The 22,752-nt window shown below is 38.2% G+C and overlaps 1 protein-coding gene across 2 annotated transcripts in view; it reads right to left on the reverse strand.

Annotated features, from left to right (window-relative positions):
• Positions 1–22,752, reverse strand: part of sntg2 (syntrophin, gamma 2) — an 86,663-nt gene that overhangs the window by 16,315 nt on the left and 47,596 nt on the right. For both annotated transcript variants that reach the window (XM_056394124.1, XM_056394123.1), the window contains exons 9-14: positions 20,447–20,571; positions 10,575–10,704; positions 8,721–8,759; positions 7,629–7,745; positions 1,638–1,709; positions 1,110–1,319 (exon numbers count right to left, since the gene is read on the reverse strand). In XM_056394124.1, the coding sequence (XP_056250099.1) occupies positions 1,110–1,319; positions 1,638–1,709; positions 7,629–7,745; positions 8,721–8,759; positions 10,575–10,704; positions 20,447–20,571 (693 nt within the window). The remainder of the gene's footprint in view (positions 1–1,109; positions 1,320–1,637; positions 1,710–7,628; positions 7,746–8,720; positions 8,760–10,574; positions 10,705–20,446; positions 20,572–22,752) is intronic.

Consider the following 22,752-nt stretch of genomic DNA (forward strand, 5'->3'; position numbering starts at 1 on the left):
CTGCATGGAGCCTCAGTGCTTTAAGATCAAACGTAGTGGATTTCATTAAAGTCTCCCCTCACTTGATGTTGAAAGCAGATTACTGTATCCCTTGCTTTTTTTTTTCAGAAATATCATAATTACAATACCCCATACATTTGTATAAAAATATAACTTTTTGTATTGACACATTAACTATTTCAGGAGGGCAGGTTATATTGACCAAAACTAGACCAAACTCCTATATAAGCAGCTTATGTTTGAATGTAATTCATTCCCTCAAGGAAAAAAAAGTGTTCAATTTTAAAACTCTCTTTTAAAACTCTCTCTCTCTCTTTAAAACAAATCTTTAGAGAAGTACGGAAGCCGGGAAAGGCCATATAATTATCCCGTTATCTTGAGATAACAGAGCTTTGTTACGGCGAGATCACAGAATAATTGTAATATTGTAAAACAAAGTTCTGTTCGGATAAAAAAAATTTTATTCCGCTATGCCGAGATAACTGAACAATTATCCCATTATCTTGAGAAAACGAAGCTCTGTTCGATTAAAAATATGAATATTTGAGTTCTGAATATTAAAGTATGACATATTTTCTCTGACATTGTCTGTATCTTGTGTTGTGTGTAATGTATGTAGTGTTATACTGTATGTATATAATGAATTTCATGTCACTCATTTAAGTTAATGTTTATATGAGCGTAGCTACCGTGTACTGTATTGTCATGTTAATTGAATGGACGTGACACAACAACAGAAACACTTACAGTCTCAACTTAATGCAATTCTATACAATAGCTCTGGCATAAATAGCTTATAATGTTAAGTGTTGAGACTTTGCAACACTTTGTATTCTGCAGAACCCACATTGTTGCTGACATCTACGGCTGTTGATGCCACTTATCTTCCTTCTGGCTTCAAGAAACCAAACTAAAAGCACACAATGCGCCGTGGTCTTAATTTCAACATCAAATGCTTCATGCTGCCCTTTGAGGTTGGGGAAAAGGTGTTGTGTGAGAGGCTTTGAGAACTCCTTTAATCCAAGCAGCATTCAGAAAATGTCAGGCTCTTTAGTAACAGAGGAAAAAAAATAAATAAAAAAAAAATTGTCATATGTGGAAATACTCACTCGTATTCGCTGCACCTCCAAGAAGACAGCTCTTTGGAAGGACTTCTCCCAGATAGCGAGGTCTGTGGCCAGCTCTACCCCGAAGGTGTGGCTCTGGCCGTGGCCGACCAGAATGCTGAAGCACAGAGACTCATTGTCCTGCTGCTCAGGTGAATGCTCCAGCCCTAAGTAGAGCCTCGCCTGGAGCCAGCAGTCCTCCGCCATCCACAGCTGTAACACAAAACCTTCATTATTACATGTTAAGGAAAAGGTTTTGCTGTCTCTTCACCTTTTAATGCTAAATTTAGTCTGTGGGAGGAAAAGTAAATGACTTGATTCTCAGTTTAAATGAAAACCTTTCAACATATCTTGGCTTGTGGATCTGAAATATCACCCCAGGTCAAGAGAGCCTTGCTTAGTTGGCTCCCTGACACACAATACTGTCTGCTAAGAAAGAATAAAATCAGCCATCTATACTGAGATGAGGACTGCAGTGATCAAACTTTGAACAGCCCTGATGCACATCACAGCACCCTGCTCTTAACATACCTTGTGAACCTTGAAAAGAACCTCATAGAGGTTATACGTTGTTTCAGCTTGTCCCCAGTCAGCGGCACTGATCTGAGAAATAAACATCAAAGAGAGTGAGATGAAGAGGCAGCATTTCAAGACGAAAAGCAAGTTAAAGTAAGGCAGGTAGCTTAGTTGTGCAAATGCACGGATGACTGCCACTGTCAGGGAACAAAATGGATTTATCCTGTTGCACTGTGCACAGGTACAAAATAAACACTAAGACTAAGGTATCCCAGTGGTGTAACAAGTACAGAAATACACAGATCCACAGTGCAGATGCAACTGTAGTAACACAACATTAAGGACGTGCACAGAAGAGAAGCTCGAGGAAATAAATCTGAGGAACCCTATCACATATTTAGAACATATATATTTTTCAACTTCAGAGAGCCAACTTCCAGGTTTCTGTTCCAGAAGTAATAAAAGATGATTCAAACTCGCATTGGCCTTTGTAATAAGTTTAGAAAGAATTCATCCCTGTAACTTGATCTTAACAGTCAAGTTTCCATTCACATTTTGTGCAAATTTTAATCAAAATTCCAGAAAGTTATTGACGTTTATGTTACATGCATCATGTATGTCTCTTTTTTTTTTTTTTTGCATAAGTCTGTTTCTATCATACTTTTCTTTTTTTTCTTTTGTCAATACACCAACTCTTCCACCTAAGCAAAGTTTAAAAAATGTTTTTCACTATTTTTCCACTCAGGTTTTTTAATGTGCAAACTGAAAATGTCCATTAAAACAGCTGGATTGAGATGCAGTATGTCATGCAGTTCATTCAGTCTGTCTAGGCAGGGATGGTAATTTTATTAAAAACTATGTAATATCATTGTTTATTTAAAGCTTCCGCTGTCAGCAGCCTTTAACGAACACTGCTATTAGCCCCGGGCCCCTGCAGATTTAGCCAGCAGAACAGAAGATGATGTCACAGCAGCAAAAACACAGGCAGAAATAAACAAATTACTGAGGGCTGTATTACATTTACAGTATCAAGGTCCTGGGATCGTGCATGATGGCTCACTTTACACTGTCATGGCTTATTTGATTAAAACAGAGCCGTCGTTCATGTTTTTATTATTAAAAAACAAGTCGAGCAGCTGGAGCTCGTACCAACCCTTCCCTGTTTTTGGATAACAGATTAGATGTTGCCATGTGCTGCCATGCTGGTACATTTTCATGAGAGCTGAAGTTCTTTTTAATGCTAACTAAAAATTTTGCTGACAAAATTATTGCTGCTTTACTTTGCTACGATCAAAAAGGTTCAACTTCTAATAGAAGTGCTGTAGTCGATACTTGTAGAATACAACTGGGAACATGTTTCACATTTTCACAAAAGCCAATGAAACGAGCTGCAGAGGCGGCTTTTTCTGTCTGTAGCTTGTGTATATGAAAAGATACTGCTGCACATGTAGTGGCTTAATCAAACGGCAACAACTGAAAGTCTTTCATATGAATCAAGAAGACCAGAGTCTATATTAACTCTGTAGTAATATTTTTATAGTAAAAATCTGAACACCATAAACTTAGATTTGAGTGATTTGGCTGGATTTAGCCAGTTGTTATCATTCATTAAGTGATGACACCACATACATGCAGAAGTGGCTGATTACAGTTGGGTTCACATTGACATTAACATCAAACACTATCTAAAAACAAACATGTTTTGACAGTAATAAGAAAACCAGAGTGTTTTAGTTCTTTGTCTCTGAGCTAGCCAACACAGAGATTCTGTGATATTATTTATTAGCAAAACCATGATAGGGTTTTCATGTCTAGACTTCCGCCCTGATGTTATCTCCACATCTTGTAGGGTCATAAAAACAAACATAGATTCAATTATGCTCTTTATTTTCTCTTACATTACACAAATCCCATGAAAAGACCAAAAGGTACGATGAGTTACTCCTAACAGCATATGATGCCAAGACAATGATATAACTTATAAAATATAAAATATAACTTTCCAAAAACAAAACAAACAAAATAAACCCAAAAACACATCACTGAATCACACAATCATTCATTCATTAGCATGAACACACAGGTTGTACATTGTCCTGATGCTGCACAATACACACTAATGTGCCAAATGTGTATTAATCCACAGCTCAAAGTAGTCCCCCTAACAAACACTGCTATATCCTTCTGTTTAAGTAACGTTGGCTAAAAACTACAGTGCCCAGAAGTTCCGGGAAAAAACTGCCTTTTTTAAAAATTAAAACACATATTCATGAATGCATTATTGCTTTGGATCTTTTAATAAGATTTGTTGACAATAAAAAAATATAGAATATCATCAGCAGTATGCTTTATGTATTTGTGGAATAAAGTAATATGGGTCTTTAAGGGGTGACCACAGTTTACTATAGTAACCCTTAGTAAAAACAAGGGCAGGGTTGTAGATCGGGGTCACATTACTCATCCTGACTCTTTCACACCACTAGCATTACTCTGGTGTAAAGGAACTATTAGATTAGTGCTTCAAATATCCCTAGGTCAAATGAATTGCTATGAAAACAAGTGAGCAACATGTTACACTGAGCAGTGAGCACATTTTTACATGCCCCGCACAAAGACAGAGACCAACATGGGGCTTCTCAGTAGATTTTGTTTTTGCAGGGTGTTTCACTAAAGCACATGTATTAATGCTAGCCTAATGCAATCCAGGACATACCATATTAAAACCCTCTTCCTCAGGATTATTGGCTACAGCAATATTTCAACAAAAGCCAGAGGGCAGGTCTGGCATTTCACAACCCACCAGCTCCATCCAGTAATTCTAATGACTCCCCTATACATCCATTACGTTTCAAGCAATCTGTTAAAATCATGGATGAGGATGTCTCTCACTAACACCTCATCGACTTGATTGGTCGGACCGAATTGATCAAGGAAAATAATGATTTTAATTTCTGAAACTGTTCTGCATTCAGGGAAGGTTTACTGCAGGTCTCACCTGCTCCCAGGCTACAGTTATTTTCTTTTTTGTTAAAGCACCACAAAAGAAAATTATTCTTTTTTTTTTCGTTCACTTCAACTTCAGACAGACCTTCGACTGTGCATTAGAAAAACTCTTGCATTCTTTGCCTGTGGCATGTTCCGTGTAAAGGAAACATCCGTGACATTTCCTGCAGCATTTAGACAACTTTTGGACCATATATGGTTCATTAAAGAGCATTCCCTCGTGTTAATGGGTGTAAGCAAATTACTTGCCACTGTGGTTACATTACCAATCTTTGCGAACAAAATGACCTTTTAAATGCAACAAGAGTTTGGAAACTTTTGCAACAGAACCACTGGCAACTGAGATCCCTAGAGAAAATACAGACATCACCCACCATGCTGTTAAAAAATCTCCCACAGAGATAGTTCTCTCTTTGCTGTGGCGATATGCAGAGCAGAACGAAAGACAGTCCAACCCCACACAGGCCTGTTTGATGGTATCAACAAGCCCAGTTTGAGAGTCTCAGATTAAACAAGGCCAGACTCTTGTCCCTGCCATGGAAACAAACAGCTGGAGTGACCATCTCTAATCTTACACACAACATCGATGCAGAGAGGGAATTGCCAATATGTGCCATACAGACAGCCGTGTAATATGCTACAGAAAGGGGGTCCTCTACGGGGGGCCGTGCTGGACGGAGACTGTAGCAGACTGGAGGAGATGGAACCACAGATTAAATGCACTGGTCTCCAGCAGGCACGTAATCCGCGGTGACCTACATTACGCATAGATACGCGACTTGAATGAAACATCCGAATTATCCTGGTCAGATGAAGCACTTCATTTCCACCAAATGAAATGAGAGTGTCAGTGGCATGGCAAAGGGCAGGGCTGGCAGAATCCTCCAGAGGCAACTGGTTGAGAAACAGCGAGCCGACCCTCTTAGCTCTATGTCGCTTTGTTCATGAAGAAAGGCTGAGGCTCATATTAAAAGGCAGCAGTTTGCTTATTTGCTTTTCATGCCGAGAGTGAAAGAAAAAGATTGATAGCACTCTCGTGTCTGTATGGTAAATATGAAGCTATAGACAGCAGCTGGTTAGCTTAGCTTAAAATACAGACAAAAATTGAAGTATAACAATGGCAGGTCATTAGAGGTCATGTGCTGGACCATATCTTGGCTGGGTGCAGCGTCCTCCTGGGTGACTTCCTTTTATTATGCTAAGCTAGTAGTTTCCCCTGTTCCCAGTCTTAATGCTATAGATATTCTAAGCAAAGCTACGCTAACCGCAGTAGCTTCATATTAACGATATAAACATCAGTGGTATCAATCTTCTCTGAAGTATATTTCGCAAATTGTTGAATTATTATTTACTTGAATGACACTTTGTGAAAGGTCCTCAAAATGTTACAGTTTACACAACCTCACAAGGTGTGACAGGAAACACTTGGGTGTTAAGAAAAAGGCCACAAAGTCTACAAACACAGGTTGAAGTTTGTCCTCACTGTGCAGCTTCAGAACATGATTGAAAACCTGTCACAGCCGGTTAAATTTATAAGAGAAAAAACACAAACGCCAGCGTCTTCTTGGGAATCTCCTAAAAAGAGAAGGTGAGCCACAATAGGTTGTCAAACAGAGTTAACGGGTGATGAAAGCTCTCCAACAGTACGGACGACACGCCGAGACAGAGTGAGCAACTCATAAATGTGCATACCACCCCACCTTGGCCAGAGAGTAACTGCGATTAACCTGCTGAAACTCTTGCCAAATGAAGGAAGAAGATTAAAAGATTCACATTTTGGGCAACGGTGGTTTTTATACTAATGGGAGAACAGAGCTTATGTCATATCGCAAACAAGCGGCGCACAAAAGGAAAAATCCTGTTCGCCTCTCCTGGCAGTCAGGACGGGGACATTTTACGTTCCCAGTGGACAATACAAATTTTGAGGGCAGTGAATATATACATTTAACAAAACCTAAATGTATCTTACATGTGTTGAAACCATTTAATAAGGACTAGAATATCATCAAGGGCATTAATAGCTGTCACTATGGCCACCTTGATGAGCTGCTGATGCTGATGAGCTGTTTGACACAGGCACACACACTGCACACACCATCGGCTGCCATACAAGGTGCTGGCCTGAACTTCTGGAGCAATTTGTTGTTCAGTGTCTTGCCCAAAGACACTTGAACACATGGGCTGGGGATCAAACTGCCAACTGTGATTGGAGAACGACATGCTCTCCCTGGGCCACAGTGTGGCTGTAAATTTCTAACTCCATAATGCGCTTTATACTGTAGTTAAAATGGAAGATAATGTTACATTAAGAAAGTTTTTCACTTTCAATCTCTGACTCAATGAAGGTGTGCATAACACTTGGTAAGAATTAGCAGGTAACAGGAAGATTTTCAATTAATCAAACACTGGATCAGTTAATTTTACTGTTTAATTAATGAATTTCAAGCATATTAGGAGTCCCAAAGTCCTAAATGCCACTTGATTGCAAATGCATTAGCAGCCGTACATGCAAATAAAATGAAAATAACCATTTTGCAGTAAGTAATACATTGCTTGTTTCAGTGCCACCTAACACACAGCCATGGCAACAACAAATATAAATTCATCAGCAGTTACTGCACGCCTGTCTTCTCTTATTCAATTATAACTGAAGCATACAGTATTTTGCAGATGCTGCCAACTGGTTTCAAAAACAGAAAACAATGGAAAGCACAGCGGGGGGCAATCGCAGGTCAGCAGCAGCAGAAAATCATCACGTTTCTTAAACTCAAAAACAAATGAAATAATAATAAAAAAAAAAAAAAAGCCCAGAACATATTTCTACGTTGAGCCAAATCAAGAGAACTAATGAATTATTTGTACCTGAGTGTAAGTCATGTGGGCCGGTGTGATATGCTTCAGATTTTGGACAAAACCATTTCAAATGAGCTTAAAATTAAATCACACTGTGTCTTTTGAGGTGAAAGGTGAACAACACAGGAAAGACGGGAAAAGACTGATTACCGGGGGACTTCTGAAGATATAAAAATATGGTCCTCTCAGTGCCAGGAACTTGAACGCTGCGGTTCGTCCTGCAGTGCTGCCCTCGGAGCTTTCACATGCCCAGCCCATGTGAACAATCTGCACAGATGTAGAGGATTGACATGTAGACAATTTCACCATTTGATTAGATAAAAAAAAAAAAAAAAGGGGGGAAAATACACACAGTAAAAATCTGTTCTCTGCTCAATAGGACACAGCACAATCTGCACTGTCAAAACAAATGAATTAAACAAGAACTACAGTGATGCAGCTTTTAAATTTAAAAAGACTCCCCTCTGTACAGTAGTACTGCAGTCTGCAGCTGCACTGCAACAATTTACCTTTGCTCCACACCAAATTGACTTGGGATGTTTCTCTGCTCCTCTTTAAACAGCATATCTGCACTGTATGTACTACTGCTTCATGTGCTTCACTCCCCCCTGAATCTTCCCGTCTTCACTCCTTCCCGAAAATACCATCTCACTTGTGATTTTGCTGTTTTGCTTAAAGTGATGAACTGTATGACACAATTAAGCCTGTGGATGCTTCACTGATGAAGACGTGTTTACTGGCTTGAATAATTGTATTTATTTGGCACTCTGCCCCATAGATTCAGAGCTGCTACAAGAGCTGCACTTGTATGCAGAGGGCAAACATTTCCTGCAGAGAAGGGTTTGCCTGAGCAGGGATCTCCACTAACTAGACATCTGGGGAGACAAATGGAAGGCATCAATGTGTAAGACCATGATATTGTACCAGCTAGCGTCTACTGAAGACCTCAACATCTTCACTTGACAAACATCTATCCAGGTCAGGACAGGTCATCAAGAGCTGAACCACTTTCTTAGGGATATAATACTGACCTAGATGAGTGCTCCATCTATATACCAACCATATCCTCTCCTTACTCTTAGAGTAAAGAAGCACACACTGTTTCATGTTTGCAGCTCTACTATCACTGCATCAGTTATAACTGTCAGCGGTGATGTGATGTGACTGTTTGTGACAATAATCAGTCTGGTTCCAAAAAGATGTGCTGGGCTGGTATGATGCATCAGGCCTGTGTCGGCATACCTGATCATCTGACGCGCAGTATTTGTTGATGATCTTTATCTAAGAGAAAAATAAAAGCAAAACAACAATCAGTGACATATATGACTACAAAAAGCTGTGAAATTTATTATCACATAATGGTAGTTTGGCTCATCATTTAATTGTTTTCTCAGATTTCTCAGATAAGATTTCACAACTGAGACCACTGATGTTAATGATAAAGTGCAACAAACGGCATCGTTGAATTTATCCACACAGTAACTGCCATTACGTTCCCTCACTTATAATGTAGAGCTTAATATTATATACATGTAATATATAATAGATGACACTGTATGTATATAAATTTAAAGGCTTTAAATTCAGAGCAAGCCAAAAAAAAAAAAGCTTGGGAGATGGCTTGCAATGTCCTGTCAGATTCAAGCCAAGATGTCACTCATAAAAATGTAATGTGCTCTAGACAGTTCAGCCATCAGGATGTGCTAGCTAGCGATGAAGCAGAAATCAACAGTGTGGAGGATGTTGTACAGTGCTTTACGATACAGGACCATTAAACGTAATCTAAAAAGAAATATACAGTTAAAATTCTCAATAATACATTTTATCTTCTCTAATGGGAGCCTTGTTGGTAATTTAACCAATCTTGTTCCATCAAAAGTATATATAAAGGCCTAAAATAGGGGTATGACACACCCACTGAGGAACATATCTCAAATGCTGTTTCAAAATGCACTTTTCTTTTGAAGGAAACATTATCACTCAGCCAGAAAAATGCTGCTAACCAGTGCCAAACATTTTCATGTTGAATGCACCCCTGGTGTGTCAGCATATCACACTCAGCATGGTAGTTGCTCTTGTTTGTCTCACCCCAGTTACAAACAGAAGGTACACTGTCACCTGAAATCCCTATATTATTATTAGACTCTAACAAGCTGCCCAATTCTTTCTGTTTTAGCGCCTCTAAAAGAACATCAAACAAACAACATCAAATAATCCTCGCCCGCCCGAGCCAGATGACACATCCACATGAAAAACACATGAGGGACCCCAAGGGTGTCGGAGTCTATTTAAAGGTTGTAGGTCATTAAAACAAAAGTTCCGCTCTCTCCAAAGCAAGCACACAATTACATCCTGATTGGCCATTTAGCAATCACACACCCCACGTCCGTAATTAGGTGATGCAGGCATGAATTAATCACTTTTTTTTTTTTTAAAGTGCAGCTGCGCAATCCACAAGCACGGGTATACAGTACGTCTTCATCCTTAACCAAAAATGCATCGCATCATCAGTGTGATAATCAAAGTGAAATAGGAGGAAATGAGAGAGAGACAAGTGCACATGCCGAATGACTACTTAGCAGTCATTAATTAGCTATGGGAGAGCCTCTTTTTTTGTTAGAGAGGGAGAGGTGCCACTATGATTCAATGAGTGCTCGTCAGGAACGGTCCATTAAAACCATGCTGCACTGTAGTCTGTGTGCGAGTGGAGAAACATAACAAAAGTGGGCAAAACTCATCAAAATTCATTACATGTTGCAATGTTTTCTCTACTCAGTGGATAATAAAAGCTGAAATGTTGAGACTCCTTAAAGTAATATTCTGCCCATTTATATCTGTTAAATTAGCTGCATTCATTTCATTAGATGATATGACTAAGTAAAAATTAAAACCTTGAATATCTGACAAAAATCTATTGCACTTGATGATGTTATGCCAAGAAACATGCTTACATGTCATACGAGTTCACTCAAGGCTTCACATATTTAACATGATCACAAACAGCCGACAATCACTGGTTTTCTTTTCCACTTCAGTTTCAATAAAGACTCGCAGGAAGATCCAACCAAAGCCTTGAATGTCTAGAGATGGACTTACGTTCTCCTGTGTCAAGTCATTGATATTTGTAGATATTGCTTGGAGCCAGTCTGTGCTTTCTGCTGCAGTGCAAAATTGAAGAATATTGGTGCTGACTCCATCCAAGGCGAAGACTTCAAAACAGTTGGACCTGGAGGAACGCAGAGGTCAGATATTAGAAGTATTACAGACGACTGAAGGAAAAGTCGGAGCGCCCCGTTCCTTCTGCCATACTTCAGCTATAGGGCTTACATTGCATTACTTCATTATATATAGTAGAGCTTCTTTCATGAGCCTGATGGTCTAGTGACACCTAATTATAAAAATATCTCCATAGCAGATGCTCTGCAGAGGCAAATCATGAGTCCTTAACTATTCTGAGCAATGCTGGTAATATTTGTGACAATATTTTTCTAATCACATTTTTTTTTGTGGTGAGGTTACAACTCTTTTTAGAATTAAATTAAATGACTACAAGATAAAAGGCAGAGCCAAGCTAATAGCTCTCATTAAAGAGGAGACATGAATAGAAGTCCTGAGTGTTTCATAATGTGAGAGTGCACATGACTATAAGTTGTAGTTGAAGTAAAAAGTTGAAAAGAATAGTTTGATATTTTGGAAAATACACTTTGGAAGAGAGTTAGACGGATAGTTCCCATGCTAACACCAGGTTAGCTTAGCTTAGCATAAGCACTGGAAACAGGCAAACAGCTGGAGAAAACGTCTAAAGGTTGCTCACGAATTAACATGTTATATCTCATTTGTTTAATTCATGCCAGAATCAAAATGTAAAAATGACAATTTAACCTTTTACAGGGAGTTATGTGCTGATCTATTTCTTGGCCGGGAGCTGTAACTTTCTTTGGAGGGAGCCAGGCTAGCTGCTTTCCACTTGTTTCCAGGCTTTATGCTAATCTAAGCTAACAGTATGCTGTACCTTTATATTTATGGCATCAATGTTCAAGACTGTCCTCCTGTAAGAAACAAGCTAGGTACTGTAACGACAAAAGGTGGTTTGTGCAGCAGGTTCTTATGACCCAATGTTACATTTTGTTGTTAGGCGACATCTAGTGGTCGTACTAATTATGACAGGAGCAAACGGAAAAGATGAGGTTGTGGTGGATGGATGGGTCAGAAAAACACAGGAATATGATACAGGAGTGAGGTGTTCGATTCCCATGTGAATTCAGCAGTTTATATTGTAACCATGACAACAAAGATCATCTAATGTTGAGGAAGTACTTTTAACCCAAATCATGATCTTTTCTTAAACCTAACCAAATAGTTATGGTATGCCGCTGTCGGTACATTCTGTGTGTTTATTATTGTAACCATGACAACCGAGGTCCGGTACACCTGACGTCGTAGGGGTACTATTTCAGGAGACACTCCTATGGGTCGTACCACCTGTAGTGTTGTTCAAGTTGAAGGACTTAAGGAAAGTAGTTGGAAGAAAGTAAATATATTTATAAGTCTTCCTTTAGCAGCGAAACTCATTACACTGCATTTCAAGGAAGGCCTCTAAAAAATAAAGCAGTGATGAAATATCATTTTTGAAATATTCTGATATATATGAGGTATATATATATAATTTAAACTGACTATTTCTTAAAAAAAATTTTTTAAAAAAGCCAAACACAACTGTAAAGAGCCCTCTGCATGACATCCCCGAAGTGGCTAAGACATGTCAAAATAATACACCTTACAGATTACACTGAGAAAATTACCCTTCACAAAACATTTACAGGGAGAAATGAGGATTTTATTTTTTTAACAGCACAAAGTTATTTAGTATTTTGGCATCTTTTGGGTACATCATCCCCTCAGAGCGCCTTGAGGTTAAACACACTGCTTTGCTAACACAATTACATTTCTCTGTTGATGGGGTGTTGATGTGGTCACCAAAGAGAGATCACACTCATCAGCAAAATGTGATAACTTCTGACATTTAATTCCACTGCATTCTCACGCTGCTGACACGTCTATCCTCGGAGACAGTTGTCACGAAAACATGGAAGCAGTTTTTGTGTGATGGTTAAGTAGTTCCCAAATTTCTAAAGGCTTGAACACAAACGCTGCATGAGAAGCGAGGGAGAGGTTATGGCGGTACGTGAGGTGAAGCCTGATAAACACAAGAGAAACAAAAGGAAGGTGTCAAATGCACGGTATGAAGAGAGAAATCTTCTAAGACAGCTCCTTAAGCCAAACAGTTCTCCCCAACTCATACACACAGCAGTTCCTCGAGGTTAGATGTTACGAAGTCAGCATTCCTAACAAATCCTCTGGTGAGCATGACTTCTGCAATAAGCTTGTTAAAATCTTATGTTCCGCTGCCTGTGTACTGACCCAGTGACTCTCCAGTGGTGATTTTCACTGAACTTAAATGTTTCTTTTTTTTTTTTTTTTATTTAACAAGAGTACAAATTCTTTCTGTGTCAGTGTGCTTGACTCAAATTAGCTTCATTCTATGATTTGTACAAATGCTTTGTCTTGCAAGCCCAGTAATCCCAAAATATCTCTTCTGTTACTGCAGGGAAAAAGTGAGCATCTGATGACGCAGAGTCTACAGTATATCAGTTAGATTCCTTTCAATTTATGCAGAACCTTTGAGACTGTGCAGTAATGGGGGGGAAATGCGAGAGGGGATGAAAGTGCAATGAATGAAGAGCTCCAAACCAAGAGATTAATCAAAGGAACGGACAGCTGGCGGATCAATGTCAGGAGAACACAACCCTGTCAGGAGGAGCTGCTAAAGCCCGTCCACCTCCACTGAGCAGGACAGAAATCCTCACAGAGAGATCGGATCTAGGGAGCGTGATTCTTTCATACATCTGCTCCATTCCCAACGGCACAAATTATTGTGCCCTGCCTGCTGACTAGGCAGTAATAAATCCACTGAGACAAAGCAGAGACATAGCACCCAGTCAACACACAGACACATGTATGGTGGAGAGGGGAAAGTGTTTTTGAGAGGACTCCAGCTGTTACTGATGGTACGAGTGGCAACAAGGAGGAAAATGTCCCCCAATTAGTGAGTGAAATAGGCTGGATTTGAGGCATTTCGTCTTCAGCATAATTAATGAGAGAAACATGTTTGCTTTTGATTTTCTACCAAGACATGCAAAGATGTAAGTTTCACTTTGAATCCAACAGGCTGATCAAACCAGTAACACACAGATGAAACACAGAATTAGATCATCAAGTATAATATGATCCCTGTCATTAAAATTATAATCCTTAAGATGTCACAAAATCAAACCGAATTTCTGATACTGCTTATGTTTGGTATTTTTTCTGTGTTAGCCTTTCAATATATTTTACATTATTTCTCTATATAGTGGTTATCATTGTTAGTGGCAGAGCCCGCTATTCCTCTGATGTATTCAGCCTACCTCTCTGCACACGAGACATTTACAGGAAAATAAGGCATGCACATAATTCAGTGAAATTTTATCTGATGATAACAGCCTAACTGTTTCCTGTTCACTCGCCTTGAGCTGTATTAAGTCTCTGAGAAAGGAAACCGAACACCTTGCTGCTTCACATTTCCATGTGGCTTTTATTGTGAAGCCGCTGCAGGAAAACCAGAAAAACAGGACTGCACTATAAACCGATACACCTCTTGCTTCTCTTGACTAAGTAGCTGCTCAAGGAGAGTTTGTCCAAGACTGAAATCTTTTTTTTAAGTTAGTTTGTTTTTTATTAGATAGTGACAGTGGAGACAGACAGGAAGTGAAGGGAGAGAGCAGGTGAATGACATGCATCACTTGGTCCTGCTGAACAAGAGTCGGACCAGGGACTCGCTGCTCAGGGCATTTCAGCCCATGCAGCATGTATCCTATCCATTCAGCCATCAGGTCACCCCAACACTGAAGTCTTGAAGTGATAGTTCAAGCTATTTGACGTGGGGTTGTGTGAGGTACTTATCTATAGTCAGTGTATTACCTCCAGTAGATTGGAATCAGCATGCTGCCGGTTTAGAGAAGCACAGGCCGGGTGATGTGCTCCTGTGGGCGGGGTCAGCAGAAAAACGTGTTTTAGCAACTTTAAAAAAATACGCACAGAAAAAAAAACAAAAATCATTTCAAGTTTACACATTATTTGGAATACTTTCACCGCTTTATCTAGCTGCCAAACAGCCCTTTCCTTTGGAACTGCACTGTATTACTCCACAGATCAGCTGTTTGAGTCAGACAGAGCTAAGTGTAGGTGTGCACTGGTCCGAATCTACTGCAGGTAATACACTTACTAGCCTACAGGTAAGTACCTCACACAACCCCGCGTCAAATAACTATCACTTTATGCATTAAAACTTTAAAGTACTTTATATATAACTGATGGCTAACACTGTATTCTATATGCAAATGACTGCTTGTTTTTCAATAAGAAACCAACCAGTAACTCTGAATGTGGCAGGTAAAGCCCCGTTAATTTGCAAAGTACCTTCCATTTTAAATATATCTGTTTTGACAGGTTAAACAAAAGGCTGAGAAAACCTCACTGAGTAGCTACTCTGACACCTTAGTGTAGCCAATAAAATGTGTACAAAGGAAAGAAATAAGGCCTGCTCTCTGCTTCTTCACTGTCAGCTATCCATGTGGCCTTGTTTTCAGACTGGGACAAACACAAGAACAATTCCCCAATTCCCGTCATGGAGTGGATTTAAATTGGGCAATCGAGAGGAAAACTATGAGAAAATATTTCTGTCACCCCAACTTGGAGTATATGTACTAGCAAGGATCGCCAGAACATTGTATAACCTTCCAGATACAACAACAACAACAACAACAACAACAACAACACAAGAGTCCACATCAACATTAGATGAGAACATGCGAGTCAACAACACCAACCCTTCAACACTAACGGGAGCTCCTCCTGCTGGAACGAGGAGTACTGGCCGCCCTCAACACCTTCAACAAGGAACAGATTAATAGGTGCTTATATGTGGATTCATAGGTGTGCTTCCTGTATGCTGTATGTCAGTACCCTGGTAACTGATGATTTAACCTTTTGACATTCCGGCAATCCACAAAAACACATAAAATACATAACAAATACACACAAAGCTGCTCTAACCTATCCAAACCCAGACCCAAATGTGAGCTGTACTTACTTATATTGCACCTGTAACAAAACTTCAGATGATGATGTTTAATGTCAACACCAGTTTGTTGTCCTTTATAATGCTGATTGGAAATGGTTGGGACCTCAATTTAGAGATTCACTCCAGACATGTTTTAAACCAAATACTATAGTTGGAGTAATCATTTGAGTCTGGTCTGGCTTTTTATTTTATTTTTTTATTTATTTATTTTTTTACAAAAAGAAGGTTTCCACATCACACTTGTGTTAGTTAGACTGGAACACGATTTCCTCCAAACTAGCTGCGATGTCACAAAACCCTGCGTGAAGGTACACCACTTAAAGGTGAGCACAGAGAATCTTTCCCTCCTTCAGCAGATGACTGTAAAAAAATAAATAAATAAATAAATAAAAACAGCCTTCCAGTTTCAAACTCCACACGTATTCTGCACGGTGAAGCTCAGACATCACAGTAACAGTAAGGAAAACACATCTCTCAGTTTTTCAGGGAGACTTGAAGTTGAGATCCAGGTGATAGATTCAAGCAGGAGCATAAAAAGTTTGTGAAAAATTAATTTTCTTCAAGGTTTCTTATAATCCAATTTGAGAAAAACTATTTTATAATATTAGGTAATATTGGGTATACCATTCTGATTTCACTGCCTAATAAATGATCTAAATAATAATAGATAATAATCCTAATTACTGCCATTATCAAAGATCCAGCATGTATGCTACTGGCTAACTTGATGATTGATGTTTAAGTGTAACTACGGGTTACATTTCAGCAGCCTTGGGAAAATTTTAGGTTTCATATTTGATAAAAATCATACCAACTTGGGTTTTGCTGAACTAGAGCTGCTGTGCAGTAACTGACCACCAGCTTCAAGCTCTGTGTATTCATCATACAAATCATTCTTTATACAAGTTTCTTATCTCTGGCAGCTGCCCAATGAGGTGTCCAATAAACAAATTTAATAAACATTTTTAATTAAGTGTAGAGGAGATTCATTGATTATATGTACCTGATTTTTTTTGATTTATGCAACCAGAGACACCTTAAATACAGACTTCTGTTTTGACTACAGCATGAGTGCAAGAAATGATGGCAGACTTCAGGTGAATAATTTCCAATTTGAATGAAAAGCAATTAGAAAAAAGGTTTCATTAAAGTCATTTTTTTGCAAAAACAGCACCTCAAAGGCATTAAGAACATAGACACAAGCACTTGCCAAACTGCAACTTTCAGTATTAATATGCTTTAAATCCAAACTATTATGGTACAGTTGGATTAAGACCAGATTAAATGTGCTAATTTTGCAAAGAGACTCTCTTCTTGTCAGACTTGTTGACAATTGTGCAATCAGGGTGTGTCATTAGTTTGCTACACACAAATACAACTGACAGGAAAAGACTGACAAAAAAATACAAAAGCATTCCTAATCCAACTAAATGGTTGACACAGATGGTAAATGCTGGCGTGGTGGAATACCTGGAGGTGATCCACACTTGTGTATCAGCTTTGTGTCAGCTAATGCTCAGATAATCTGGTTTTTATTTACACAAGAAATCAGACAAGAAAAGTGTCAGTCTGGAGGAGGATTTTCAACCTGAAAGCAACCTGAAAGTTGTTCTTATTAATGGCTTATAAAGGATTAGTAAAGGATTTATTAACCATTAATTACTTCTTATAAACCCTTACTAAATTGTGCCTCATTAGAAAGCAGTACCCTGATTTCTAGATCAAATAAAACCAGATTAACTGGGTATTATCACTCGACTCGCTCCATTTGCTAAAGAAATAAAATCCACATCCAATTTGTAATTAAAAGGTATGAATAATACTTTGGCCATTTGTGTTTACAGATCAGACCTTACTGACATGCTATGGCTATTATGATAATTTTAGGAGCTTTAATGCATATTTCATGATTTTATAAAAGCACATTTCATCAATTGTTATTAACCTGCGTTCTGGGAAAGGCAGTTACAAAAGAAAAACTTGAATTTTCAGTTTTATTCAAAGGCACATCAACCCTGAGTTGCCGTTTTTAATTAATGAAGCCATTGTGCATTGTAAATTAGAAATTAAATATTTTTAGTCACAGATCATAACCAAAATAGATTTAATACAGAAAAGTGTTATTGTAAATTATCTGACCTAACAAACGTTTTTATAACCATATTGCTTTGAGATCAAGTCAGAGATTCTCATCTGTTTACCCCTGTTACCATATGCATTGATCCGCTCTGTATTTGTGCATTCTGATAAACCCATGTCAGCCATGTTTTGCAGAGTAAACTCTGATATTGATGTGCTCTCTGCCTGCAGGGCTCCTTATTGACTGAAACCTGCTATTCCTGATTCAGCACTGGGTTATTATGTTTAGTGTGACTAAGCTCCAAATCTCCTCAATATATTTCTTCAATATTTCACCCACATTTAGCAGTCATTAAACTGGTGATTGGACTAAACATCTGACAGAATTTATATTGCAGGATTGTTGCTTCGTCTAAATAAAGCCATGAAAAGCATTTCTTTACAGTATGTGAACATTCAGCAGACTGTGGAGAGGTGAGGTGCAGTGATACATTAGTAGACAAATAAGTATATTTACTTCTGTTCTGTTAAAGATACATATTTCATTTCTACTTCATATTGCAATATTTCATTTTATGATTATTCAACAATATGCAGGATTGTTATGAAGCTATATGCAATTGTATTATAGATTGAGATTTTGTGATATAATCTCATTCTAATTTACTCTAAATTTATTACACTTAAAAAAAAAATACAGTTATATGATTTTTGACACTGTGAAATTGGGCTTTTCCTCATTCATTTAAACCAGTCAGTGATTCTTTCACATGTTAGTGTTTTAATGAGTGAATGACTCAGAGCAGAGAGCCAGTGTTTAATTTAGGACTAAGGAGAAGATAGACACATTTAATTGCACCTTCTGCTGTGACTCATGAATATGTCAAACATTTAAATAAATCTTTTCATACATATATATATATATACTGTATATATACCATGCAATAGCCATGCTGACCTATTGAGTCAATGTATTTAAAAAAAAAAAAAAAAAACTATATTTAATTGCATTATTATATTACATACAGTGGAAATTCCCACAGTATTGTATCATATTCATTGGTGGAGGAAGTATTCAAATAATTTACTTAAGTAAAAGTAGCAATTCATTCAATACAAATACACCATTACGCTGAATGGCATTTGACAGTGTTATATTATCATATTATTGGATCATTATTATTGATTAAGCAGTTTTTTTAATGCTGTCATTGGGTGTCAGTCTTTAATGATGCATCATATTTTAGAATCTGATAACATTTTGTTGGATGTAAAACATTAGAGTGTAAAGTAACTAGTCACTGTCAAATCAGTGTTGTAGAAAAATAAAGTAGCATAATGAAAACATTAAAGTAAAGTACAAGTACGCCAAAATCAAAAGTTAACTGATATAAACCTCGGCTGCTGTTTGAAAAGTTAAATACACAAGTCATAGATATAATTATGTCTTCTTCTGAGCAATAACATTTGCAGCTTTAAGTGCTGAACAAAATGGTGATGATGGCAAATGTTATTATAAATTACTACCATTCTCTCTTGTATTCTACTGACTAACTTGGTGATTGGAAAAAAGAAAAGTTTTAGGTTTCATATTTGAAACTCAAGTGTTGCCAAACTAGAGCTGCTGTGCTGTAACTGACCACCACCTTCAACCTCTGTGGATTCATCATCCCAATAATTAGAGCATCTTTAAACAACTTTCTTATCTCTGGCAGCTGCCCAGGGCATAAAATTTGATGCTACCCAATAAAGTATCCAATAAACAAGTTTTATAAACATTTTTAATTAACTTTATAGAGCAGATTACCATTATTTATTGATCATTATGTACCTGCGTTTTCTTAATTATGCAACCAGACACGCCCTAATGAGTAAGAAACTTCTGCTTCGACTAGAGCATGAGTGCAAGAAATGATAAGGAGAACAGAGCTAATGTGAAGAGTTTCCAATTTGAATTAAAGGCAATAAGAAAAGATTAAGTTTCATTGAGGTTCCTGTTGCAAAAACAGCGACTAAAAGATATTTAGAGCGTAGGCACAAACTCTTAAACACATCGTACCAAACTTTAACTTTAAGTATAAATCCAAAATATCATTATAAAGTTGGATAAAGACAAGATTATAAATATATCATAAATATATATAATATATTAAGAATCTTAAGTTAAGGTTGTTTTTTTTTTACGATAGACTTGATAACAATTCTGCAATCAGCGTGCGTCATTATTGTGCTACACTCAAATAAGACTGACAGGAAACTTACAGAAACACTCCTAATCCAACATAATGGCTGATAGAAATGGTTGATGGCGTGGTGATGAATAATTGGATGTGATTCAGACCTGAGTATTAGCATGCTGTGAGTCAGTTATGACTGCCAAATGTTAGACAGTTAAACAATACACCTGTAGAAAATACTGACTGAAAAAAGAAAAATAATTGCGAAGCCACTGTACACATGAAAATCAATACAAAAAGGACAAGGCATAATAATCAAATGCATTTAAACTTCGACCAGTGTTCTCACAGTCACACCTTCTGAGCCACAGCCTCACAGCTGCGGTGACCTTTTAAGCCGTTTATGCCTGTGCATAGATATTGGCATTAACATCCTACCGCCTTAATGAAAAGTGCTTGCTAAGCCAACAACTGTGCTCAGTGAACTGTGCACCTTAGAGGTGAATTATATCATGCTGGATTACCCTTACCTTAATTTATCTGTGCCAGCTTTGTATCTGGAGACTCTGGCCATCAACAAGGGCAGGGAGACGGCATCCAGCCAGCGCTTCTCATACTTTGGTTCATTAGCTGAGGGCGAAGGGGGTGATGGAGCCTGCATGGAATACATGAACAATGCAATGAGCTTCCTGCTTCCCTCGCCAAGTTCTCTGGATCCTTGAGGATGTGGTCTCGATGCAACTGTTGCACCATTTACATGCACAAAGAATTCCTCTCTTGACCTGGGTTAATCATCTGTACAGTAGGTAAACATCAAAATGAATGTCTTCTGACACCGACATCTGACACTGAGAATTCCTTCAAGGAAAACACCTACACCTTTAACCATCACTGCCTAATTCAAGTCCTGACCTGCTACGCTATACACTCCGGTCTGGTCACTGCAGGCCTGTCTCCAAATGGTTTCCAAATACATCACAAAATGCAGAACTTTTTTTTCCCCATGTGACCAATTATCAAATATTAAATGTAATCAAGTAATTTAAAATCTTATTTTACTCTGCATTGAAACATAAAGGCCAAGTTCACATTCACAATCTCAGCAGGGGTCACTAGAGGAGACACAGCAAGGCAGTGACAGATAAACTATGTTTTCAATTCCAGTGTTTTTAGTTACTTACTCCAGATGTGAGTTAGCTCTGGATTAAAATAAAAACTTTTTTTTTTTTTAATTTACCATTTTTTCCACTCACTTCAGTCATTGTGAATAGGTTACTTCATATACTATATTCTACTGTAGATGACAAAATAAGAAATAAGAAAAATAAATCACCAACTGATAAACAATGAATCGTTTAGGTCATTAAGCAAAAATACCAAAACATTTTTACATTATGACACACACATTTTACGACTTTGGTTTTACTGACACAATTACAGCAACTGTATTTGTTGACAATGATGCTGTCTTATTATTCCAATCTTCCACACAAACACACACACACACGAATACAGACTATCTGCAGACGCTACAATTTACAGATGTTCACTGAGCGCCTGACATGCAGGCAATGAGTAGACACTAGCTACAGCACACATCATCAGGGGCCACACTTGAGTTTCGGGGGAACCAGCAGTGCACTGTATAGTGTTTTTATGGGAGGTTTAAGGGAATTTATAGATGCCATTGTAATATGTGCCAATATGAGGGCCCATCACTGGGCCCTATTCCCCTTGGGGACCCCCAACATCTCCTGACGGTGCACCTCTGTTCAGAATATCTTTGGAGATAAATGCAAATGAACCAATTCTGTGACCAGAATATTTTGATGAGATATCCAAGGTCACTGATAAAGAGAGAGAAAAAAAAAACAAAACTTGCATAATAATGAAATAACACAAAACACAAAAAGCACCCCAGAATATTTGGTTGCAGAACCTTTGGCAACAATGACAGTCTGTTAACTGTTTCATGCAGCCATGCAGAAGCCTCTTACAGCTGTCTGCAGGTAGTTTATGCCACTCTTCCAACACTGTGTTCAAGCTCTTTCAGCTCTCTCTAAAAGGTTACCAATGGCATTTATGTGAGGACTCATTGCTGGCCAGTTTAAAAAAGTCCTTCTTTTCCTTTTCAACCATTCTTTTGTGCTGCTGGATGTGAGCTTTGGATCGTTGTCCTACTGAAAGACTCACCTCAAACCTAGTTTTGTGATACTGGTTAACACATTTCATGTTTTACTGTACGTAGGGTGTTCCTTTTCCTTTGGGGCTCTTGAAAGTTTTTCCCATCTCCACACAGGACCATTGGAGCTCAGCCAGAGTGACCATCAGTTCCTTGGTCACCTCTCTTATCAAGACCCTTGCCCCCTGATTGTTCAGCTTGGCCAGGCGGCCAGCTTTAGGAAGAGTTCCGGTTGTTCTAAACTTCTTCCATTTAATAATGGAGGCCACTGTGCTCATAGGAACCTTCTAAATCATGTCCAATCAGTTGAATTTACCACAGGTGGACTCGTCACAGTGTAGAAACATGAAGGGAAATGGGAGGCACCTCGGCTAAATTTCAAGTGTCATAGCAAAGGGTCTGATCACTTATGTCAATGTGATGAATGTGTGAAAATTCAGTTTTCCATTTTGAATACATTTGCAAAAAGTTTCTAAAATTCTTTTTTTTCCACTTTGTCACTCTGTGATGGCGTATTGAGTCATTGATGGGATTTTTTTTTTTAGCATAAGGCAGCAACATAACAAAATGTGAAGAAAAAAAATGAATGGGTCTGAACACTTTCTGAATGCATCGTATCTTCATTGCATACAGATAGGTCCACAAGTAAACAAC

Source organism: Seriola aureovittata, chromosome 13 (assembly GCF_021018895.1).
Source record: "Seriola aureovittata isolate HTS-2021-v1 ecotype China chromosome 13, ASM2101889v1, whole genome shotgun sequence".
NCBI classification, from domain to species: domain Eukaryota; kingdom Metazoa; phylum Chordata; class Actinopteri; order Carangiformes; family Carangidae; genus Seriola; species Seriola aureovittata.